This window comes from Thermobia domestica, chromosome 5 (genome assembly GCF_964235325.1).
Source record: "Thermobia domestica chromosome 5, izTheDome1.hap1.1, whole genome shotgun sequence".
NCBI classification, from domain to species: Eukaryota; Metazoa; Arthropoda; class Insecta; order Zygentoma; family Lepismatidae; genus Thermobia; species Thermobia domestica.
Window position 1 is genome coordinate 276723264 of NC_137458.1, and position 23124 is coordinate 276746387.

At 35.1% G+C, this 23124-nt stretch overlaps 1 protein-coding gene across 3 annotated transcripts in view; it reads left to right on the forward strand.

The window, feature by feature from the left end:
* The window catches only part of LOC145686639 (protein MMS22-like), a 120567-nt gene that overhangs the window by 17105 nt on the left and 80338 nt on the right, over window positions 1-23124 (forward strand). For all 3 annotated transcript variants that reach the window (XM_081760107.1, XM_081760106.1, XM_081760108.1), the window contains 5 exons: window positions 2563-2712; window positions 13088-13238; window positions 17210-17425; window positions 17865-17978; window positions 22263-22475. In XM_081760107.1, the coding sequence (XP_081616233.1) occupies window positions 2563-2712; window positions 13088-13238; window positions 17210-17425; window positions 17865-17978; window positions 22263-22475 (844 nt within the window). The remainder of the gene's footprint in view (window positions 1-2562; window positions 2713-13087; window positions 13239-17209; window positions 17426-17864; window positions 17979-22262; window positions 22476-23124) is intronic.

A 23124-nucleotide genomic window follows, 5' to 3' on the forward strand; every position in this document is an offset into this window, starting at 1 on the left:
CGATTCAGAAGAAAATGTTATGGAAGAAACCCACAAGACGCTCACTTTGTCATTATTTTCTCGTACTTACATATTGGAAAAGATTAACGGTGCATGGGGAATATGGAGCTGCTTCACATATTCTCGATCTATGAAATAAGGTGAAGTGGGCAGTCCCACGCTCGGCCGACTTCACTTAAATAACCCTCTTATTTTTTTTATGGTATACACAGCAACATCTGGTTCAGCACGCATAATTTTGTAAACAATAAAGATTCGTAACGGTAGTATCCGTTTACATTTTATGTATGTAATAGAGGCTATTAAATACAATATAACTATCAAAGTACATTATCACTCTAAATATCAATCACTGACTCTTAGAATTAAGTTTACACTGTGTAAGTTTTTGCTGCTTTTTAGTTCATTTTATGTAAGCTGGAATAAATTTAGAGGCAATATATTTTCTGTGTGGAACCTAATATGAAATTCTGATTTTTGTCTTCGTATGTTGAATTTTGGTCTTATATCTAATATACCGTATTACAATGTTGATCATTTCATTATTCTGAAAATTCCTCGTAATATATAAGAAATGTGTCCAAAAGTATCGGTATCGGCAGTATCAGCCTCTTCAGTATCGGTATCGGCGAAAAAGTGGTATCGGTACATCCCTAACACGTTCTGTTTCTTGTTTAAGTATTATTTTAGGAACGAAATTCAGCAAATGAGTCAAAAAAAAAAAAAAGGTTTTAAAAAGTGCCAAACGGGTGCTCATCTTGAGAAAAGATACAAAAGGGTGGTTATGTTGGGGAAAAAATTGCACAAAGGTCCAATCTAAACGAATTTAGATGTGTTTATTAAATGTTCTCTGTGCAAGATAAGTTAATTTGGCATTTTATTAACGAACCTAAAATTCCTCCTCTTCCTAGAATAATACATATTTTTGCCGGGACAAAAAAAAATCCGTATTATGGATATGTCCGTTACCAGAAGCTTCTCTGTAAGTGTTACATATATACTTAATTAATTTCACATTACATGCACTCAAAATTTATTTAATTTATTTACAGAAAATAAGTATTTCTTTTATTTTTTACAATATGAAATGTGTAATTTATCGTGATTTTGTGTGCTGACCTAATGTGATCAATTTATGTAATTTTATTTTTTAAAGAATAATATTAATAATATAGTGCTACTATTTTGGATCGGAAAATTTAGTGAAATTTACTGGTGCAACTTACCTGTATGCAACTGCATAGCCTATAACAGCGATTCCCAACCTTTTTCAACTTGCGGCACACTACGGATGTAACTTGGATTCTCGCGGCACACTTATAGATATTATTATATGTAAATATAAAACACAGTGGTATTTTTTCTTTGATTGCTGATCTGCTTCGCACAGAGAAGAAAGCTCGATCGCTGGTTTTTCCTCGTGGTAAATCACTATGTTTATTTTTCATCCTAATTTAAAAAACAGAAAACAATTGCAATGAAATATTGGACTCAGGTTTTTAAAAATACGCTTTCTTTTTCGACAACGGTATTCAACCTTTTACTACGAAGGAAGATCACTAAATAACGAACGAACAAACAGATCTCATTTACTTTTAAAACACAAATGTAGTAATTTGTCGAAAGGATTGAATGATATTTTAAATTATCAAGTTACGAAATAGTCTGCAACAATAAGGAAGCAATAATGGTCATAACAATAACAAATACTTTTTTCAACATCAGAAATGTACAGAAAAGTAACACGGCATGAAACTTAAAATTGTAAATTCATAGTAGAGGTTCATAGTAATGTGCAATACAAATATACATTTTTCCCTACGTTTTCCAATTTGATTGCTATAGAATTAATAATTTTGTTTCGATTTCCTCGCGGCACACCAGCGGCCCATTCACGGCACACCGGTTGGGAAACGCTGGCCTATAAGTACAAAAAGTACGATAAAAAGTAGTGTTCTTGCAATTTTTGAAGGGGCTATGTAGATGTTCCACTGATGGTGTAAGTTTAAAAAAAAAAATCACTTATAACAATTATTAATTTAAGATGAATTGGATGGAAAATTACAGATCTTTGTCATTATACTTTCATTAAAATCCAAATCCTAAGGTGGGCAGGGGTTCAAATACTTTCATAAACCTATTATTTTCGTACGTAGAAGGAGCATTTCAGCTAGTTTATTATGTTAATAATGGACAACTTCATAAAGAAATCTATTATTAATCTTATCTACTCTTAATTCAACCTAGCATTATTCACTCCTGTCCCCTCGTAAGTCTTGTGTCTATTTTCATTCTGAATAGTAACAGATCTTGCAGAGAATCTGATGTGCTTACGTTTACCCATTGTAATTTACACATATTGTATCTGATGATACCAGTATAATGGGTACTTTCATACTATTTAGTATTTCTGTTTCATTTTTTTCGTTCAGAGAAGTGTTACTAGACTATAATTTTTTAAAATTACGTATTTGAATTGTCTTCATGCCTATGCCTTGCTTAGTATTTTTTCTATTTTCTTTTCCATGCTTTTATATACACACACGTACACATACATTTCAGGAAAAGATTGACAATGATGGATGCTGGTCTCGGAAATAGGTCTGTCACCAATTTGTCTTCTACCGGAGAAGATCGTACATCCCTTGGTTACTCAAAATTTAGGGAACACATTTGTGATTTCTTTATGTATGCACGCTCCTACTATTTAAGGTAAGTGGTCATTTTTGTTCTTAGTCTGGACGTTTAAAGTTGTCAAATCTAAAATTCAACTTGTTCTAACGGCAAAATAAGTTATGTGATATAATGTATATTATTATTATTATTATTATTATTATATTGGGTTATATGGTCTTTAAGCAGTATAATAAAAATCAATGGAGTGATATTTTACACACTGGCATAAACATCGTCATTAATTCTTTTTCCCGTATGTTTATTTTCCTCACTTTTTTTTATCTTTGCGTTTTTTCCAGTATTTTTTCTTTCATTTTTTTTAACAGATTGTACTTTTACCGCAACACTGATACTACTGCTGGTGTTATATAAAAAAAAATTTGAGTGCAAAGAATCATACTTTACGCATGGCTAAATATATTGTAAATACCATTAAGAGGAAACACTTAAGTGATTCCAAAAGTAATGAAGTGTTTCACTCGCTCTTGGTCCCTGATTTTCGCTATAAAAATCAAACTTTTGCTCATAATGCAAGGAAATCTCTGCGGACATATTTTGGTGTATGAGAAGTTTGGTGGGTCACACCAAGTGTTATAATGATCGACACTAGCATCGAAACACACCTACATAGGCCTTTCCCTTTTACAGAAAGTAGTCACCAACATATAAGGAGTCATAACATCAATTTTTCGCTGAATATTGTTTTGTAGTTTCCTGATGGTGCGCGACTTGTTGCGATAGACGTTTCCTTTCAGCATGCTCCAAATGAAGAAATCCGGTGAAGTAAAGTCAGGAGATCTGGGCGCCAGAGCCATTTGGAAATGAAACGATCTTCGTAAAGGAGCACATCATCTTGCATGTTGGCGGTTGGAAATGTGACAGCTTCACCATTCTGCTAAAAGTAGTCAGAACGGAGTTTCTTATCATCCAATTGATTTGCAAACTGGTTGAAGATACTCACGTAGAATTGTCTATGTATCCACTGTTACGTTGAAAAAGATGGAATCAGTAATGATTGATAAAGCGCGCCTCCTCCAGTTTTTTCATTGCTTTCTATACTTTTTCCTTTCAAACTAAATATTTGCTAGTAAATGCTGTGGGGCTCATCTATATTCGAAAATTCAAAACCATCTTACTTAACATCGTCGTTATTGTTATTATTATTGTTTATTGTACCTGTCGGCATATCCTGAAATTAAAATAGGGGATAATTTTACATATATATTCCTTACGCTCGGTCTAGAAATATTTCTTCCACGTTTCTCGATCTTCAGCTTCCTTCTTCCAATATTTTCTTCTATTTTTCAGATCTGTTTTTCGATCACTTGTGTTCTTCCTACTCCTCGCTTTCCTTTCATCTTTCCTTCTGTGGGGTTACGAAGAAGACAATTTCTTCGCAAGATGTATCCAGTCCAATTACCCTTCCTAGAAGGGTAAAAGTGTCCTCTTCTTCTACTCATTTTTAAAACATCTTCGTTTGTTACTCTCTCCGTCCATTTTATCTTATCCATATTTCTCCAATATCACATTTCGAAGCGTTCTAAATGTTTCTTCTTTAACTTCCGTAATGTCCACGTATCTGACCCATACAATCAATAGGGGGCTCAGTGGTAGAGCGCTTACTTCTGGTTTGTGGGGTCCCTGGTTCGATCTCTGACCAAGTAATTTTGTGGTGGACACCATCGTGCTCGTGGGTTTTCTCGGAGTACTCCCGCTTCCTTCCACTTTCTCATTCCACCAATTCGTCCATCATTATTCGCTTGCTTTACCTCTTTTAGAATTTCCACTTTTTGAGGTAAGTTTTAGATTTTCAGTCAAAACAGCTAGACCATAAATCCTAAAAAGGTTAATCATCATCTCCCTTAGTCTAACAGGCATAATGGTGGAACGTTAAACTTGAAGATTTTTCCATACAATCAATACTCCGTGTATAATACTTGACCAAATTCGTCCTAAGTCCATTGTTAAAACTTTCGTAATAACATAATTAGCAGTCTGTGAGACTGACTTTCTACATTTATACATTTATTAATTACCAGTATAATTGGACAATATTCCTAGTACAGTTATGAATAGAGACCGGATGTTAGGCAAAATGCCTATTCTTTAATATTAAAGATATGATCAAAAATAACGCTTTAAAGTTTATATCGGAGGTTTTAATTTCAATTTAAGCCAATTTTATTTTGCCTATTTCGCCCCTTCCTGCCTAAATAATTGCTTTAGTGCCTAATATTGCCTATTCTATGCGATTTCTTCAAAATAAGACTTTATTGGGAAAATATGTATAATTTAATATATCACGAAAGCATTCTGCAACTTTCGAGAAATGTAAGTGCTGTTTGTAGTAATAAGTTGCCGTAAAACTTTGGACTGCTATGTTACTGATAAAGTAATGTAAAACTTTCGCTGAGTGTACTGATAAAGTGTATAGAATTTGGACTGTTATGTGTTGTGATAAAGTGCTTTATACAGTGGCGGCTTTAGCAGGTAGGCCGAGTAGACACGGATCTACCTAAAAGTTTTGAAAAATGTATAAACGGTAAATGATACAATAAAGAGTAAATATATTTCCGACTAGTTATATTAATACTAGATAGTTACTTAACAAATAGCATCAACCACTACTGTAAAAGTAATTTCCTACTGTAATTAATCAATCAAATGTGTATATGTATCCATAAGCGACGGAGAGGGCCTACCCAAAATTAAAATTCTAAAGCCGCCCCTGGCTGTATAGAATGTATTTACCAAATATACATAAAATACATGTCAAGTTTCGTTTTTCTATATACAGTAAAAGAAGTTATTAGCAAAAAGGCATATTTCTATATTCTTCGAACATTATCTATGACTTCAATTTATTTTTTAATTGAAGATTTTATCGTCATTATTTTGAGTTATTTTAGTGCCTATTTTTAAAGTTTTAAATGCCTATTTGCCTGCCTATTTCCCAGGTTTTTAATGCCTAAACATCCGGTCTCTAGTTATGAATCACTTTTCTACCCAGTAACAGTTTTTGAAAAAGAACGTTTCAAGATTTTTGTCTTAGATAACTTGAAAGTGTGAAATGAAATAGGTATAGATATTAATTTTGTTCGGTTGATCCATTAGTTTGTGCCGTTTGGAACCAATGAATACTTTTCTTGTTTGAAGGTATTGTTCAGAATCTGCTCCCATCACTCAGGCTGTTGTTGGGTGCCTTTACGGAAGGAAAAAAAAAAAACCTAGGTGACTTGAATGCATCCAAGTCATAAATGAAATTTTGGGGATGTTCATAATTGTTTTTTTTAAATATATATATATATATATATATATATATATATATATATATATATATATATATATATATATATATATATACAGGGTGTTTCAGATAAAACGTCCAGTGCTTATAAATCCGAAATGGCTGAGAATAAAAAGATGAAACAAAAACTGAGATAGGAAAATGTCATAGGGCACATCACATGGTGTTGTTGTGAAGACCCCCAGGGCCCTCCTTTAAGGGGGCCCAGGGGCCAACTTCAAATTTTCAAATGGGAACACGTATTGAATCATACCTCATTCAATAGTACTTGAAAAATGAAACAACTTTTGTAGGAAACAATTTTCGATCTGGGCCACCGTTTTCAAAATGGCCGCAAAAAGTGTCCTGTATCAGATAAAACGTCCAGTGCTTATAGGCCTAAATCAGAAACGGCTGAGAATAGAGAGATGAAACAAAAACTGAGATAGAAACGATGATAAAGCATATCAAGTGGTGTTGTTGTGGTGACGCTCAGGAAACTCCGTGAAGGGGGCCCAGGTGTCAACTTCAAACTGATACAGGACTTTTTGCGGCCATTTTGAAAACGGTGCCCCAAATCGAAAATTGTTTCCTACAAAACTTGTTTCGTATTTCAAGGACTATTGAATGAGGTATGATTCAATACATGTTCCCATTTGAAAATTTGAAGTTGGCCCCTGGGCTCCCTTGAATGAGGGCCCTGTGGGTCACCACGACAACACCATGTGATGCGCCCTATGACATTTTCCTATCTCAGTTTTTGTTTCATCTTTTTATTCTCAACCGTTTCGGATTTATAAGCACTGGACGTTTTATCTGAAACACCCTGTATATATATATATAAAAGGAAGTGCCGTCCAAGGAAGGTACGATTACGGGATAAGAGTTCAATGTTGATAGTCCCTTTCTTGTCCCACCAGACACACAACATTGTCTTCTTAATATGCAAAACCTGTTTGGGACATGGTGTTGTCTTCTGTTTGTGCTGACCCATTTCTTCCTTTGCTTAAAGTTAACGTACAGATACCATTTTTCATATCCGGTAACAATACGTTAGAACGAGAAGGTTGATATTAGCGATATGATTCACGATGGAGGATAAGTAAAAAAAAAAAAAAAAAATCCATATATTGCAACACATTGGTTCTTGTTGTCTGATCACCAGAAATGCACATATATACTAAATAACTGTCGCCTTGTAAACATAATTCGATTGTGTATTGATTCGAAACGTCATAAAACGTTGAGAAGCAGTAGATTATTATATGAATAATTACACAAACAAAATGAGCGTTGTGAAAAATTAACCAGTCAAATGTAATGAATCTAATAAATAGTTTTGATAATGCAATGAATAATTTCGATAATGTTATGCAGAATATAGGTTGTTGACATATTGTACGATAATGTTGACATAAGCATATCCCATCTTAGGTTCCCTGTCACTCAATACTTTATTAGATCCCTTTACCCAGTGGTAGCGATTGGACGTTAAAAGTTGGGGACAAGACATGATCTGAATATTTTATATATCAATGTTAGTTTTCCCGGTTGTTCCTAACACTTTTTTTGGGGGCCGCGGTGGCTCAGTGGTAGAGCGTTCACCTCTGGTGCTTGGGGTCCCGGGTTCGATCCCAGCCCCCGCCAAGTGAACTTTGTGGTGGACAAACACCGTGTGCGTGGGTTTTCCCGGGGTACTCCCGTTTCCTCCCACTTTCCTCATTCCACCATTTTCATTCATTATTCATCATCACCGTCTCCTTTAGCCTAACCGGCATAACCGTGGGACGTAAAACTCAAAGATTTCATTTTTTCCTAACACTTTGTTTGACGACAGGTTGTATAACTAATGAGATAGTATCTTTTTCAGTTAAAATATCGTATTTCATATTTTATTAGGTAAATTGGCAAACGCAACACAAGTAAGTACTAGTTCTTTGTAGTCTTAAACAATGAAAGTGTAACAAGAGATTTGATTCCTTGCTCATTAACATCTTCAAATTCTGTCTGGTAAATTGTGTAATCAAATTATTTAATAACAAATTTGTAAAACAAATAAATAGAAAGGATAATATTAATCATAGTAATGAATAATGATGCTTGTTGTGTAGAAGTTATATTGAAACTGAGGATTAATGAACAACTTATATTTTTAATTCCACACATATCATTAAATGTATGTTATTACTCTTAGAACATGAAAGACAGTAAATAATACAAGCATATACTACGACATTTAAAGAAATATGCAATTGTAATATTAATTGCTTTGAATTGCAATTAAAACACAATTCCTGTAGCTTTCTTACCTCCACGGAAAGACAAATAACCAATATCTATTCACGCAATGGCAAATATTATATGGCACCATTTTTTCTATGAACCAGTAGTACATACAAAAACTTTACATTTCCGATTGAAACTATATATATTAATGGGTCACTTCTAAAAAGGAGGAAGCTGCCCCCATAAATGCCGCCCCTGCGTCTGCCATATGCATAAATTTGACCCAAGAGGTTAGAGACACCCTGTGTAAAATATGAATAATCTAAGTTTTTATTTCCTTGATGTAATCTAAATATGAAGGAAATGTAAATAAATAAATAAATAAATCGGAATAAGTAGAACGGCTAGAAAAAAAATATTTTCCATACTGAATAATTGTAGTCCCAATATGTAGTGCTAAAGATTTTTCCAAAGGTTTCCTATTCTTTCAAATAATAGTAATTGCCTCTAACTTTTCTTCTCAGAAATTAATGCTAAGTTTGTGATGTTTTAACTTGAAAATCGTATCTTGGTTAAATTATTACCATTCTTACGTTTGATGCGCGAGACCGAGGTTCAGTCCGCAGTAGGAATTGATCCGATTCTAAGATATGTACGTCTTAATTAATAGTCTTCGTTCTGAGCAAGGATATTAAGAAGTCTAATCACTGGGAAATTAAAATACCGCTAATTTTACAGTAATTATGTGATATCTTCAAATAGATGAAAGATAATCGAAATGTGGAACAAAAGCGCGCTAGGCAGTATTATTTTGCATGAGGTATAGTCGGCATCAGAAAAGAAAACAAGTTAGGAGTGAGGAAGTGAGAAACAGAGGGTGTAGTTGTTGCTTTCGCAAAACTCTCAGGATAGCTTATGAGTGTCTAAAGAGACAAATTTTTTCAGAGTTGACAGGTATATGGTAAATGCCATATTTGTGTGGAGATCAAAAGAAATGTGCCGTTCCCTTTCCATCATTTGGGGGAGGAGATGCTGTAAATCTAGCTTCAGTGACACCTGACACATGCCTACACAGCAGTTAACGAGCATAGAAATTCTGTCTCAATCTTTAAAATGAAGGAAAAAAGCGTTTGAAAACTTATTAATAAATATATTCTATTTGACAGTAAATACGTTACACATTTCGCTCTAGTTTAATTACTAGACTCTACGGAGAATCTGAAGAGATTATTTAAGAAAATAATTAAAAATTATTTGACATTTTTTTTCCAGTCTCGAAACTTTAATACAGTAGAGTCTCTTTAATTCGAAGTCCAAGGGGACAGGAAAAAAATTCGAATTAACCAAAAACTTTCATTTTTAAGTAAAAACAAGGAAACAAAATAACTGTACTGTATATGAAAAACTAACATGCAGTGCACCTTACCTTTTAAAGCACCACATTTTCGTAAGGAATTAGAATACGCTCCGCGATTCGACATTGTGCATAATGCACGCCAATAGATCACAAACGAATCTGCTTACATTTTTGTCACTGCTTTTAGTTCAGTTAATTGGAGGTGAGGTGATTTTGAGTTTAACGTCCCGTTCAGCAGCGAGGCTATATGAGACGTGGACCTACTGATTAACGTGGAATCCGAATCACATGAGCTCCCGCCAGGAATCGAACCTGGGTCTTCCGCGCCAAAAGGCGCGTACGCTAACCGCTTCGCCACCAAGGAGCTCCTTCCAGTTAATTGGAATTGCACGAATGTCTCTCACAAGTCATTTGCTAGTGGAGGACAGGGTTCAAGGTCGTTCACACTTCTATAGAAGGGATGAACATTTCTAAATTATGGAGGAGGAGGAGAGATGCATACCAACCACCTTCTGCCAGATTCTCTAGAGCGAGAGAGGGTCCAGCGGAGGTAGTATTAAACAAATAGTACTTTCTCTTTCCCACGGTCGCTTCTGGATAAAATAACAGATAAACAAAAACCAGTTGGAATTGCATTATTCTGTTTGCAATCTGTCGAACACTACAAATTTTTCCACTGTAAATACTTCGAATTATCCAAACAGGAGATTCAAAAGTTCGATTTATCCATGATTTTTTACCATTGGTTTTAATACAGTTTTCAAGGGAAATAGACTTTAGTTCGAATTTCCTAATAATTCGAATTATCCAAGTTCGAATTAAAGAGAGTCCGCTGTATCTAGCCAGAAAATAAAATTATAAATCAATTTACCTCGCATTGCCACACTGAAAATATACTTCTCGAATCCAGCCCTTCATTATCGACTCAAACAACTTTTTTTTTAATTATTATTATTATTATTATTATTATTATTATTATTATTATTATTATCATTATTATTATTATTATTATTATATTTTGGTTTAGACCAGTTTTTCGTGTTTTATTAATTTCTTACATTGTAAATAATTTCACAGCTTTATCTGAAGATTTATTAGTGAATAGTAAGTAAATGTGTCAATGTATCTGCAAGAGATTAAAAATATTTATTCTTGAAAATTATCATTATCAGCGAATTTCTCATTTAGCAGTTGAATCTTGTAGAGTCCACTGAATCGTACCTGAACGAGAAGTTAGAACTCATATTGTTTAAGTGTTTTGACAGATCGTATAGCACTAATGAAACTTCTTAATAGTATTTTGTTTGGTTTTTAATGTTCCTTTTTAGTAGCGGAAGAGAGGCACGGTGACTCAGTGGCAGAGCGCTTACATCTGGTGCATGGGGTCCCTGGTTCGACCTCCGAACAAGTAAGCTTATGGTGGACAACATCGTGTCCGTGGGCTTTCACGGGCTACTTCCATTTCCTTCCACATTCTCATTCCACCAATCATTCAATCATTCATTTGCCTTAATCATCCATCTCCCTTAGCATAATGACCATAATCATGGGACGTTAAACTGAAATATTTTTTTTCAGTACCGGGACCATTTGAGGCATGAACCAACAGTTTAGACTGGAATCCGAACAAGTGAAGTGCGTTTAAATTTCAATGCTCTCCCTCCGGAAATCGAACCCAGGTCCACGCTCACCACAGGCCCGTGCTAGCTATTAGACCTACAGGGAAGGCTAAAAGAGGTTTAATATTACTATTTGTTCCCCCAGAAGCCTTCGGTGTACTGTACGCTATAGATTAAAATTGCTTAACAGTACGTTCCAATTCTTTATATTTAACTTTTTAAGTTTGTCCATTAACTTGCGGTTACACGAAAATTAATGTTCAAATCTAAATATAGCTACGGCCCTTATCTTAATAATAAATAGCACAGCATAGAGTTCATCATTATTATACAGTTTCAATACTTAAATTGAGAGAATACAGTTATGAGTTGTAATTACATCTTCACAATATATTGCTGTAGAAATCCACAAATACGAGTATTAATGCCCAAATCTTAGTATGATCACAGATTCAAATGATTAAATTGAAACGATATAGTTTTTAAGTTGCAATTAAATTGTCACAATAGTTTTATATGCAAGTTGACTACACGTTAGGGATGGCTATTGATGTCTAAGCATGACTGTGAACTATTAAGAATTAGCGTTACTCACAGGCTGAGACGTTTTCCTTATATTCGTAATAAGGATTAATTACGTCAACGAACTTTGCTTAAGAAAGTAAATTCAGCTAACGTCAAAGATAATTTCGAAAAGGGTTATCTCCAGCTTTAGGTTAAAGGAACTTTACACATGACTTTCCTATATTTTAACGAAATTAGCTTATCGAGGTTAAACATATAAATAGAAACTGAAAAATAAAAACTATAGGCTATTAAAGATTAGCTAGTTCACATAATGGATTCAATTTTTGGTGAAATTGAAAGTACTTTTTATCTTTATTACAATCATGTAATTACTTCATTACATTCTAACCATTTAATTATTATTCTATCACTTGCATCCTTTTTTGTTTCCTTGAATTGTAATTTCTAGAAGGAAATTTAGATATAACACTGGCCACCCTGTGAAAAATCTTCATAGCCGGGAGTAGGTGGGAAAACTCAGCAGGAAGGGTCGCTAAGACCGAATTCCGTGGCCTTGCAATTTTCTTAGATGCCACCAGTACCGTTATCACGAGACCCCTAGTAGCTTTCCGTTTGCAGCCATTTAGAAACGCGAAAATATGTGCCGATTTTCTAAATGGCTGGAAATCGAAAGCAGATAAGTAAGTCGTGATAAAGGTATCTTATGTAAAATTATATTGTCTAGCGAACTCTTGGCACAGTCCGCAGCAAAAATCCTGCAACATGAGCAATTAAGTTTATTGTGAAAGTACGCCTAACAGCGCAGGGAATCAACATAACGTCTAAGTGGCACGAATCACACCAGGAGGAACCTCAGCGTTCTCCCCTGCACATTTATTTTGGAACAAAATACTTCGTCGTTTTACAATAAACTTACATGCTCATGTTGCAGGTTTTTTTGCTGCGGGCTGTACACTTATCGATTATCTTTTATCTATTTGAAGATATCGCATAATTATTGTAAAATTAGCGGTATTTTAATTTCACTGTGATGGAGCCTCTTAAAGCGATAAATGAAAGGTTAAATTCTTATTGTACATAGTATGTTTTGCAACATTTGTTTTTAATTATGCATATCCAGTTTGAATAGCATCACACTGCATAGGCTAAAGTAGATACATTCAAGTGAATAATGATAAGACAGTAGTTTAGGAATAATGTAGAAGAGTATGAGTGACAGAGAATATTTATGTTATAGTGTTTGTGGAGTACATTTGGATGGGAGGGATGTGATGATGGCTAGTCTGTTCATGAATTCAGTATTAATGATACTTTAACTTATTATTACATTTTCTTAATCGCAGTTACTTTGGTGTTCATAAATGTGAGTCTAACTCAAGTTTCATATTTTATTAGCATATCCGAATGTGAAAGTTTCTGGTGGATAGTTGAGATACTTACCCCATTGTTAAACGATAAATTGTCCTCATTAAGGCTGTTACTGAAAAATCCTAAAGATTTGCCAGATGTGCTTATTAATCATTACCCATCAGCTCAAGGCAATAAGGTAAGATGAATAAATCTTTCACTTTTAGATGTTTGTCTATTAATAGTGTCTTTCCTATTGTTGTGGAAAAGGAAATTCTATGTACGAGGGTGAATTGGAAAGTTCGTGGTCTGACGTACAAAACTGAAAATATTTGGATAAGTATGTTTTATTTTTCCACGTAATCTCCCTCGACCGAGATACATTTACACTATCTCTCCAATAACGCTTCTACCAAAAAATGATTCCTCGAGCCCTGCAAAATATCTTAGTGCAGTACTTTTCATCTCTGCATCCGAAGAAAATGGCCGACGCCCCAAAAACTTTTTTAGGTTTCTAAACAAATGAAAGTCGGAAATGGCCAGATCAGGCGAATAGGGCGGGTGCGGCAACAGTTCAGACGCATGTAAATTAATTTCTGCCAGGGATACAAGTGATGTGTGAACACCCACATTGTTTTAGTAATTTTCTCCATGTTACAAATTTCCGTCACTTCCACCGACTTAGCGCCTTATAAACTCCTCACCTGAAACAATAGAGAAATGAAATTTTGCACAGTGACTACCAGTGAATATAGATACAAACATAAAATAATTGATTCCTTCCTCGTCAGGCCACGAATTTTCCAATCCACCCTCGTATTATGAGTTAAGAAGTGAAACAGACATTCTGAGCCTTAGTTTTAAAATTCTGATGAATCTATTACCAGGTACTTTGACTGATGTTTTGTAATGTGACTAAGAATTGCATTGTCTCCTTTTGTTTTCACAGTTCGTTTAAACTTGTAATTTATCACGAAAACGTAGAAACACAAATTTATAATTCATACTTAATGTAATCTTGATTTATCAAGCTACTTTCAGAATTTAATGCTGTCGTTTGTATTATTATTATTATTATTATTATTATTATTATTATTATTATTATTATTATTATTATTATTATTGTGGTGTTTGGGCCTGGAAATATTTCTTCCATTCTTCAAATCATCGATCAGTTGTGTTCTTCTTCCTATTCCTCTCTTTCCTTCCATCTTTCCTTCTATGGCGGTATGAAGGAGACAATTTCTTCGTAAAATGTGTCCAATCCAATTGGTCTTCCTACGAAGGATACTGGCTAGAAGCGTTCTCTTCTCTCCTATCCATTCTAAAACATCTTCATTTGTCACTCCCTCTGTTCATTTTATCTTCTCCATCTTCCTCCAACACCAAATTTCGAAGCTTCAAATATTATGTAACCTCCTTAATGTATTATTATACAATATGTTAAGAAATTGGATGACCAAAGTCCAGAAGGTAGTTACTTGTTAACAAATGAAAGAAAAGTTCTAATAAGCATGGATCGAAAATCACCTTCTTTCAGTCATAAGCCGACGAAAATGCGGATTATTACGTTTTAAAATCCCCCTGGCTTGAAAAGTGTGGGACCTATTGCAAGCGGTTCGAGGAATTACACAAGTGACTCTTACTAGTGACAAGAACTAGTATGCGCTTTATCTCAGTATTCATGTTTTACAGTCCTCCAGTACCGGCGGAATGAAAGATGTAAAACAGGTTTGGGTACAAGAATACACTTTTAGGTACTAATTGAACATTCGTTTCGCCGCTACCGTAACATTGTAGAATATGTATTTAGATAAAACTCATACTGGTTCCTGTTTAATACCTTGAACCATTTGAGGTCCCGTGGTTTTCAAACCAGGAAATTCTAAAACGTGATCTTTTCCTGCATTTTCAGTGGTTTATAACTGTAAAAGGTGATATTTTCCGACACATGTTTATGATAAGTTCGTGTTAGGAAACACCTCCCGAAGTTTGCTAATCGAATTCCTAAATATAGTATGAATTCCTGAATGCCCATTCTTCGCACGGGGAGAATACGTTTCATTTTGGACATAAAGGGCACCAAAACTGTCACCAATCAACTTAGGGACCCCAAAAACTATGAATTCCATGCTAATATCGGTCATTTTCAATTATTTTTCCATGCCATCATCCTCCCTTAAAAGTACTACTGGGGACTGAATTTGGATTTAAATGTTATCGGAAGTGTCACTGTTCATTTCAGCGACCCGAAAACTATGGATTCAACACTAATATCAGTCATTTTTGATCACTTTTATATATCTCCCTCTCCGCCTCCCCCAAGTTGCACCATCAAAGTGAAATGATAAAAACAATCCCAGGCCCGAACCTCATCTATGTTGAAAATTTGATCGAGATCGGTCGTGTGATTCAAGAGTTATTAAGTCACAAAGATAAGTCAGTTTCAGTTGCATATATGTATAATTTTACTTTGCATGGGATATTATCTTTTACATAGATAAAGGACAAAATTAATCTATAAATAAAATCAATAAAATTAATACAGAACTTAGGGATAAGAAGGCCTTACCTTGTATCCGAGAAGAAAAAGTTATCGTTACTGTTTCGTTTATCTCTGGTGGCTTTATTAAAGTCATCTACTACGCTGCTAGACTGAAAACATGTAGGTGAGTGCCTTCCTTTCCATGATTTTTATTTATTTATTACGAAAAAGTAAGTAAATTTAGTCCGCAGTTCAATGATTATGCAAACGTGGCCTCTAGAAAAAATATGTTGTAAAATTCCGAGATGTTTCACTTGTATTTTTGAAGGCTTAAATTATTTGTTACTTATACGAAATAAGTTCATGTGCTAGTCTTCTTATTACACAATAAAAATGAAGACTATGTGTTAATACAATAGAAAAAAATTGAAAACACTTTAGGTTAGCATTACTTCTCCCATCACAAGTTCCATCTTCAGAACTAGAATAATTTTTTGCGTGGTTTTATTTAGAGCGCTTGCAGCTATCTGTCAGACACCAGCACAATACTTGCTGCGATTATTTCATTGTTTTATTTATTTATTTATTTATTTGATTGGAGCTTAGCATTCCATTTCAGCACTGAGGGTATATGAGACGTAGACCTGAAGTTTATGGTGAAATCCAAATCACTGTAATGCATTCGGATTTCAAGGTTGTCCCACCGGGAATCGAATTCGGGACCCCATGCACCCTAGACGGACGTACCTAGCCACTAGATCAGCGGGGAGAGATTTGCTATTTTATATACTTCAAATAAAATGGTATGATTATTTACAGTGTACGAGGGCATAAAAAAAATCTCCCGGAATTTTGTTGTAGCTGTTAATTACCAAAATGTAAGCATAGATTACTTAATGATCTTTAAAGTAGGTTCCTTCGGAACACATACACGTGCTCCCCTACTCCTGCTATTACTGGAAACCCCGACGAAAGTCGCCATTTGATATCTTCCGAACTTCAGCCGCCGTCCCGTTGGTTTTGATCCCATTTTTAGCCCACCTTTGAGACTCATTTTCAGTTTTGGGAAGAGCCAAACATCCGATGGTGCTAAACTGTTTCTAAGACTACCAAAGTCTCTGAAACAGATTTCTCCCCAATTTGCAGATGAACTTGACGTTTTGAACGTTGCTCAAATAGCAGCATTGCACCAACTGATCACCCACACAGTCCTCCGTTCAGCTACACTACTCATACACTGCCTGGACCTGTTCGCACATGTCAGATTCATAATTAGGCAAACTAAGGACTGTATTATATAAGTTTCATTGTGATTGCATCATAAAACATTGTGGGAACTTTTCGATTGCCCCTCGTATATTCTGCAGAGTCAAAGCTTATAGATTCGATGAAACATTGTTTGATTTCGGTACCGTAATAGTACTTTCCTCAGAAAGGACAGAACAATTTGAAGAAGACATTGTAACAGAAATGAAACAGGACAAAAATTTCATATTTTTGCTGTATATACAGAATGAAATTTGCCTTCACTTAGAGGACTTTGCAGAAGCAAGCTAGAATCTTTTGTATGTAAGTTAATTATTTTCAGTTTTTAATGGACAATCTTTTAATTACAGACATTGTATAAATTTAAATATGTGAATATAAGTATAAATCTACTTATTATTTTCTTCTTTCCTTCCAAGTGCACCTATCCTGCGTATCATTTATTCCATTTGCATTTGGATTTACGATGGTACCTCCTAACGCTGACCAATGTTATAGAGAAGAATATGAACTCTCTGAACTCCAGTACCAATTCCTTTGATAACATGTTAGGGATCAGAAGAAGCAAGTTTGATAATGCTGTCTTAGTTCTGATGTCAGATCTATTAAGCATTGCGTTAATAAGATTCGAAAGGGTAAGTTGATTCACACCTAATTGCCTTAAATTGTACGAGTTATCAATTTGAAAAGTTCTTACCTAAGTTAAATTTTAGCTCTATCGTGGGGAATGTTATGTAAAGGAAGAAAAATTAAGATAGAACATGATAGAAAAAAGGGTAAAAATACTTTGGATGAAACTTACCAAGCAAGAATGTTTTCTATATATATATCAATTCGACGCAAGTATAATTAAAATGTAATTCATTAGTTTCGTAGGATCCTGTATAAGATTTTAAACCTAAAGTTGTTGTTATGACCGGCGTAAAATAATGTGAAGGAGGTTGTTGATCAAGGTCTATTTTATTTCGGTATTGACCGTTTTCATATGATGAAGTAAAGCGATTAATAATAGTAATGTATTATGTATAATGGCAGAGCTTTAGTTTGTGTTTAATTACATGTTTATCTTTGCAGTCGGAGATCGTGGATCTTGGTAGAAAGACGCCTTTTAGTTGTTCATGTGTAAAGGAATTATGGTTAATGTTACAACTATACCTTGATAGATTAAGTGAAAATCCCGCATACAAGGTAACTAGAGATAGATTTTTCATAAACTCTTTAGTTTTTACGATTATTTGTACTCTAAGCTTTCTACTCAGGTATCATACTTAATGGGCTTCCAAGTAGATTACAGCAACTAGATTTTGAAGTATCAAACTTCTGAAAAACTGTTGTTTTTAAATTTAGCCATTCAAACAAGATAAGCTGTATCACAGCTCCTGTTGTACTTCAACAACCCGAAGTTATCACAAAAGAAAAGTTCAGAATTGAGAGACTTGTAGTTCTCAGAACCATGCTTTTGTTTTCTTCTGAGAAATGAAGCTGTGTACTATCGTTTATTTGACTGTCGTTATAAAGCACAGCAAGATCATGCAGTCGTTGATTGACTGATTGAATATCCCTTTCCAGCATCGAAGTTGCATGAGAAGAGACTACTGCTTAAAGTGGGATCCGTACCATTGCTTGAGCAATTGAACCCAGGACCGTGTCCACAGAACAGTGCTTGTGAGTGAATAAGGATAAATGAATAATATTCCTAGATAAAATATGAGAAAAGGTGACGGGGGAAAAAAGTCATCACACAATTGCATTTCTACGAGGCGGGGTTACGTTAATACGTGCCATTAACTGTCAGGTGATGTATTGGAGACGGTTGTGAAGTCCTTAAGCACCACATTGTTTGGTAGGCAACAGCAGACATTCCAAAAAGATTGTGTAGCACCTGAGCGTGGGCAAAAACGATACAACACTGTCTGACTTCCAATCTGTTCGACTTTATTCCATTGAAATACCGATTGTAGAACATTTTAGAGAAGGCCTGCTCTAAACCTCATCGCGTGAAGCTCTTAAAGCAGATTCGGTGCAGACAGCAAAATCCATACTAGTAGGAATGATGCGTACGGCGATAGATGAGTGGCCGGACCGTTTTTGGAGCTGTGTAAAGGCAAGGGTGAACATATTGAATAACTATATGGTGGTCCTGATGCTATGTAGGTCCACTTCATACCATAAACTACATACTGTTCTATCAAACGCTGTATATAGTAAGTGACTTTATTTGAATACAATAAGAGGGGCACGGTGGCTCAGTGGTAGAGCGCTTACCTCTGGTGCTTGGGGCCCCTGGTTCAATCCCCGTCCAAGTATGTTTGTGGTGGACAACATCGTGGGTTTCCTCGAGGTACTCCAGTTTCCTCCAGCATTCTCATTCCACCAGTTCTCCTATCCTCCTTAATTATCCGTCTTCCTTAACCTAACAGGCATAATCGTGGGACGTTAAACTGAAAGATTTCATTGGAATATAGTAAATACATTAACTATAAATATAAATACAGGCTAGTATTAAAGTACAGAACTGTTCGAATTAAGGAGATGAGAAATCTCCCTCTGTAAAGAAACAAAAATATCACTGGGAGATGTGTTTACATGGACATGTAGTGCAAAATATAGTTACTGCATGTGTGGTAATTTTCTTCTAAAGTACATATCATCCTCGGTATAAAAAAAAAAAAATCCCTCATTTTGCCTCCTGATTGTAATAAAAGTAAAAAATAACAGTAAGAGCATTCAAAACAAGAACATTTTGCGGAGAAGGGATTTTCTGTCTTCTATAATGTATCACAGGCCAATGGATATGATAAAAGAAAGCTAAAAATGGAAAGGATAAGGAGAAAGAACCAGAAAAATAAGAAGGAATATAAGAAAGAAGAAGATGGAGAAGAAGAAAAGAAGCCATGGTGCGGAATAGAAAGTACAGGGGAGAATATTGAGGTAATCAAGAGAGTTGTAAAGAAGATAGGGAACGTTTCAACATACAGGAAAGGGAGTAGAAGACTATTGGATGTGTTAAGAATGAAGAAAAAAAGAAAGAAGAGAAAGAGGAAAGCCGAGAGGAAATAATGGAAAGAGGAGTGGTTTATAAGATAAAGTGTGGTGATTGTAATAGCTGTATACAGGTGAAACGGGGAATAAACTAAAATAACGATTAAAGCAACATCAAGATGATGTTAGATTGGAGAGAGAAAGAAATGCCATTTTTAAACATGCAAGGGACACGGGGCACAATATTAATTGGTGCGAGAGAGGAGTGTTTGCAAGGGAACAAAAGACGTTAATAAGAAAATGGAAGGAGGCTAGGTTCATTGTAAAAGAGGGAAGCTGTATTATGAATTGGAATACAGGACTTAAAATTGGAAAGCAGTGGGGCAAGTTACTGGAAAGTCTTAATTTGTAGCTTAGTTTTCCACTGGACCAGGGAGGATCTTGGTGTTTAGTTTCAATTTGATCAACTTCTATTATGATTGGATGATTCTTTATTGATCAGCCAATCAGAGTTCAGAATTTTCTGTCTCTCTGTTATATATGTCTGTTAAAGGAATTTTAAAAAAATTCTTAACAATGACTATATATATATATATTAAATGTTTCTTAACATAGTCGGGTCAACAATTTTTCTGGAGGGAGTTTGGGTACAGGCATATAAATTGAAGTACTCACAAACTACCTCTGTAAAAATTGTTGCGGAAGTATCGCAGGATTTTAAAACTTGGATATTTGCATAGGGCACATATTAGTTCCTAAGTAAAGTCTTGACCCGACTACGGTAGGTCCCATAGTTTTGGAGCTATGGACCTTTAAAGTTCATTTTTTCATGTTTTCGGCAGCCTATAACTCCGAAAGGAAGCATTTGTACACCCAGGTTGGTCTATACTTTTTGTCTTATCTTGGTGTCAGGAATCACCTCCCAAACTTTGTTGGTGCTGTTTTGAAACACCCTGTATATAAATTTTCATTTAATGTGATAGTGTCTGAAAAAAGTTGTTAGATATCCAAAACTGTCACATTTAATATATTATAATAAAACGTTGCTTTGCTCAGCATTAGTATTTTAGTGTAAGATCACAGGGTTATTTTCAAAATGTAAAAAGTGCTTTCTGTATTAAATGGTATGAACTGATAATAGTTCTTGGCCGTTATGAAGAAGTTATCATACTAAAACGTTTGGCGGACGAGGGGTGATCTGAAAAGACTGCTCGTGTCCGGTGAGGGGGGTTTGTCCCGTGATACTACAAATATATTTTGCCGGAACAAAAAAAAAAAAAATCTCTTGTGTTATGGTGATGTCCGGTGAGTTTCCTTGTAAATTCTTCCATTGAAAAGGGAGCCGCGGTGGCTCAGTTGTAAAGAGTTCTCCTTTGGTGCATAGGGTCCTTGGTTCGATCCCGGCTCGCGCCAAGTGAGCTCTGTGGTGGACAAATACCATGTGCGTGGGTTTTCTCGGGATTCGCCTGTTTCCTCTCACTTCCTTTATTCCACCATTTCATTCATTTCTCATCATATCGTCTCCTTTAGCTTATCCTACATAACCTTGGGAGTAAAACTTAAAAATTTCATTTCATTTCCTCCCATTGAGAAGACAGTAAGAGTAACCGAACTAAGCTCACAACGCGTGACAAGCTGATTGGATTATCATGCGAGTGCTGTCCTTCGGGAGTAAAGAGCTTGACAAGTTTCAGTTGACATTGAGCTTATGTTTACAGCTTTAAAAAATCATTATTTCTCTTGCAACTTCGTATCTCTGCAAATTTGGCTCTTCTTCGGTGAAAGATATTAAAAGTAAGGTGTAAAAACCGCTTTAAAGCAAAATGTAAAAATAACTTAGTAATTGTGTCGTTAAATTGAATTATACATTGTAAAACTAGTTAAATCACACCTGACTCAAGTTTCAGTTTTAATCTTTGGTGACTTGTATTTTATATTTTGTATAATATAGTTTTCAATTTTTAGAAATTGACTGTTGACTTACTTGTATATTCTAATAACCAAATTGTTATAAAGACAGTAAGGAAAATTTGAAGTAAAATAAAACAGTATACGTATATACAAATGTATATAACCCTAGGCAAGGGCGCCGATCCTGGGGGGGCGGGTCCCCCCAAAGCTCATGTGGGCCCCCATATTGTATTTATTAATATGCAATATTTGACATAATTTGCATGCAAATTGTCTTAAAATCCTCATATATATACCTTCTGCATCTGAATGGGACCCCTCAAATTTACAGAGAAATCGGCGCCCTTGACCCTAGGTAATTTTACACATATCTTCATTTACTTTGGACCTACTGCACACAGTGCAACCCCTTGTTGAGAAACCCTGATCTGAAGAATTCTAACCTCAAAAATTTTGTATTTAAGCTAATTTGTTAACTGGATTGAAAAACTAAGAGAAGTTTTTGAAATTGTCATACATGTTAATCGTTGATATTACTTTATTTTCGCAAAACTAAATACACTTCCTTTCTTATCTTAGACCTTCTGGGAATATTTCCAAGAACTGTTAAGAGTAGTACTTGATCCTGCTCAAGGGAATGCAGCCGTCGGTGATAAACGTGCTGGTGAACTCTCAATTCCACAGAAGTATGATTGTGAAAATCCAGTAGGTTTCTCTTTGTGGATGTTGGTGAATCTAGCAGAGTTGTATGAGTATAATGAATATGGAAAATTTGTTGGTAAAATTGAACAGGTAAGCGTTTTAAAAACATGTTTGTGTTGGTTGTAGTAAAGGATTTTTTTTTATATAATTAGCATTTGTATATAGAATACATTTTACAATTTATTAAATAGTAGGCGAAGATTTTTACTTCGAGATTTTTTTAGAAATGCAAGTAAATATCCAGTTGGAGGCACAATGGCTCATTAGAAAAGCAGAAGATCGTGGATATGATGTCAGTCAACGTAAACTTACTGTAGAAAAGAATAATGTGAGAATTTTTTCGGGTTTGTTACTGTTTCATTCCACCAATTCTTGATCATACAGGGTGTCTGTCGGTCACGAAAGTCATGAAAAAGTCACGAAACAGAAAACAGTCATGAAAGTTACGAAATTTAGCTTTATGATCACGATTTTTTTATCTGTACGAACATAAATACAGACTGGAAAATGTTGTATACAACGTCAAAATTCACCGCCAAAAATGTGTGCTGTCGGCTTTAGACGCCACCAAATCGCAAACAAAGCACGCTTCTATCGCATGCATAAAAATTCAGCCTAATTCACATTCAGATTCGCTCTTGAGACTGTCCTTCAGCTGGCATCATTGAGGAGTGGCGATGCAAATTGCATCGCATCGCCGAAACCACCTATGTATCTAACCAGTTTATTCAACTATAAG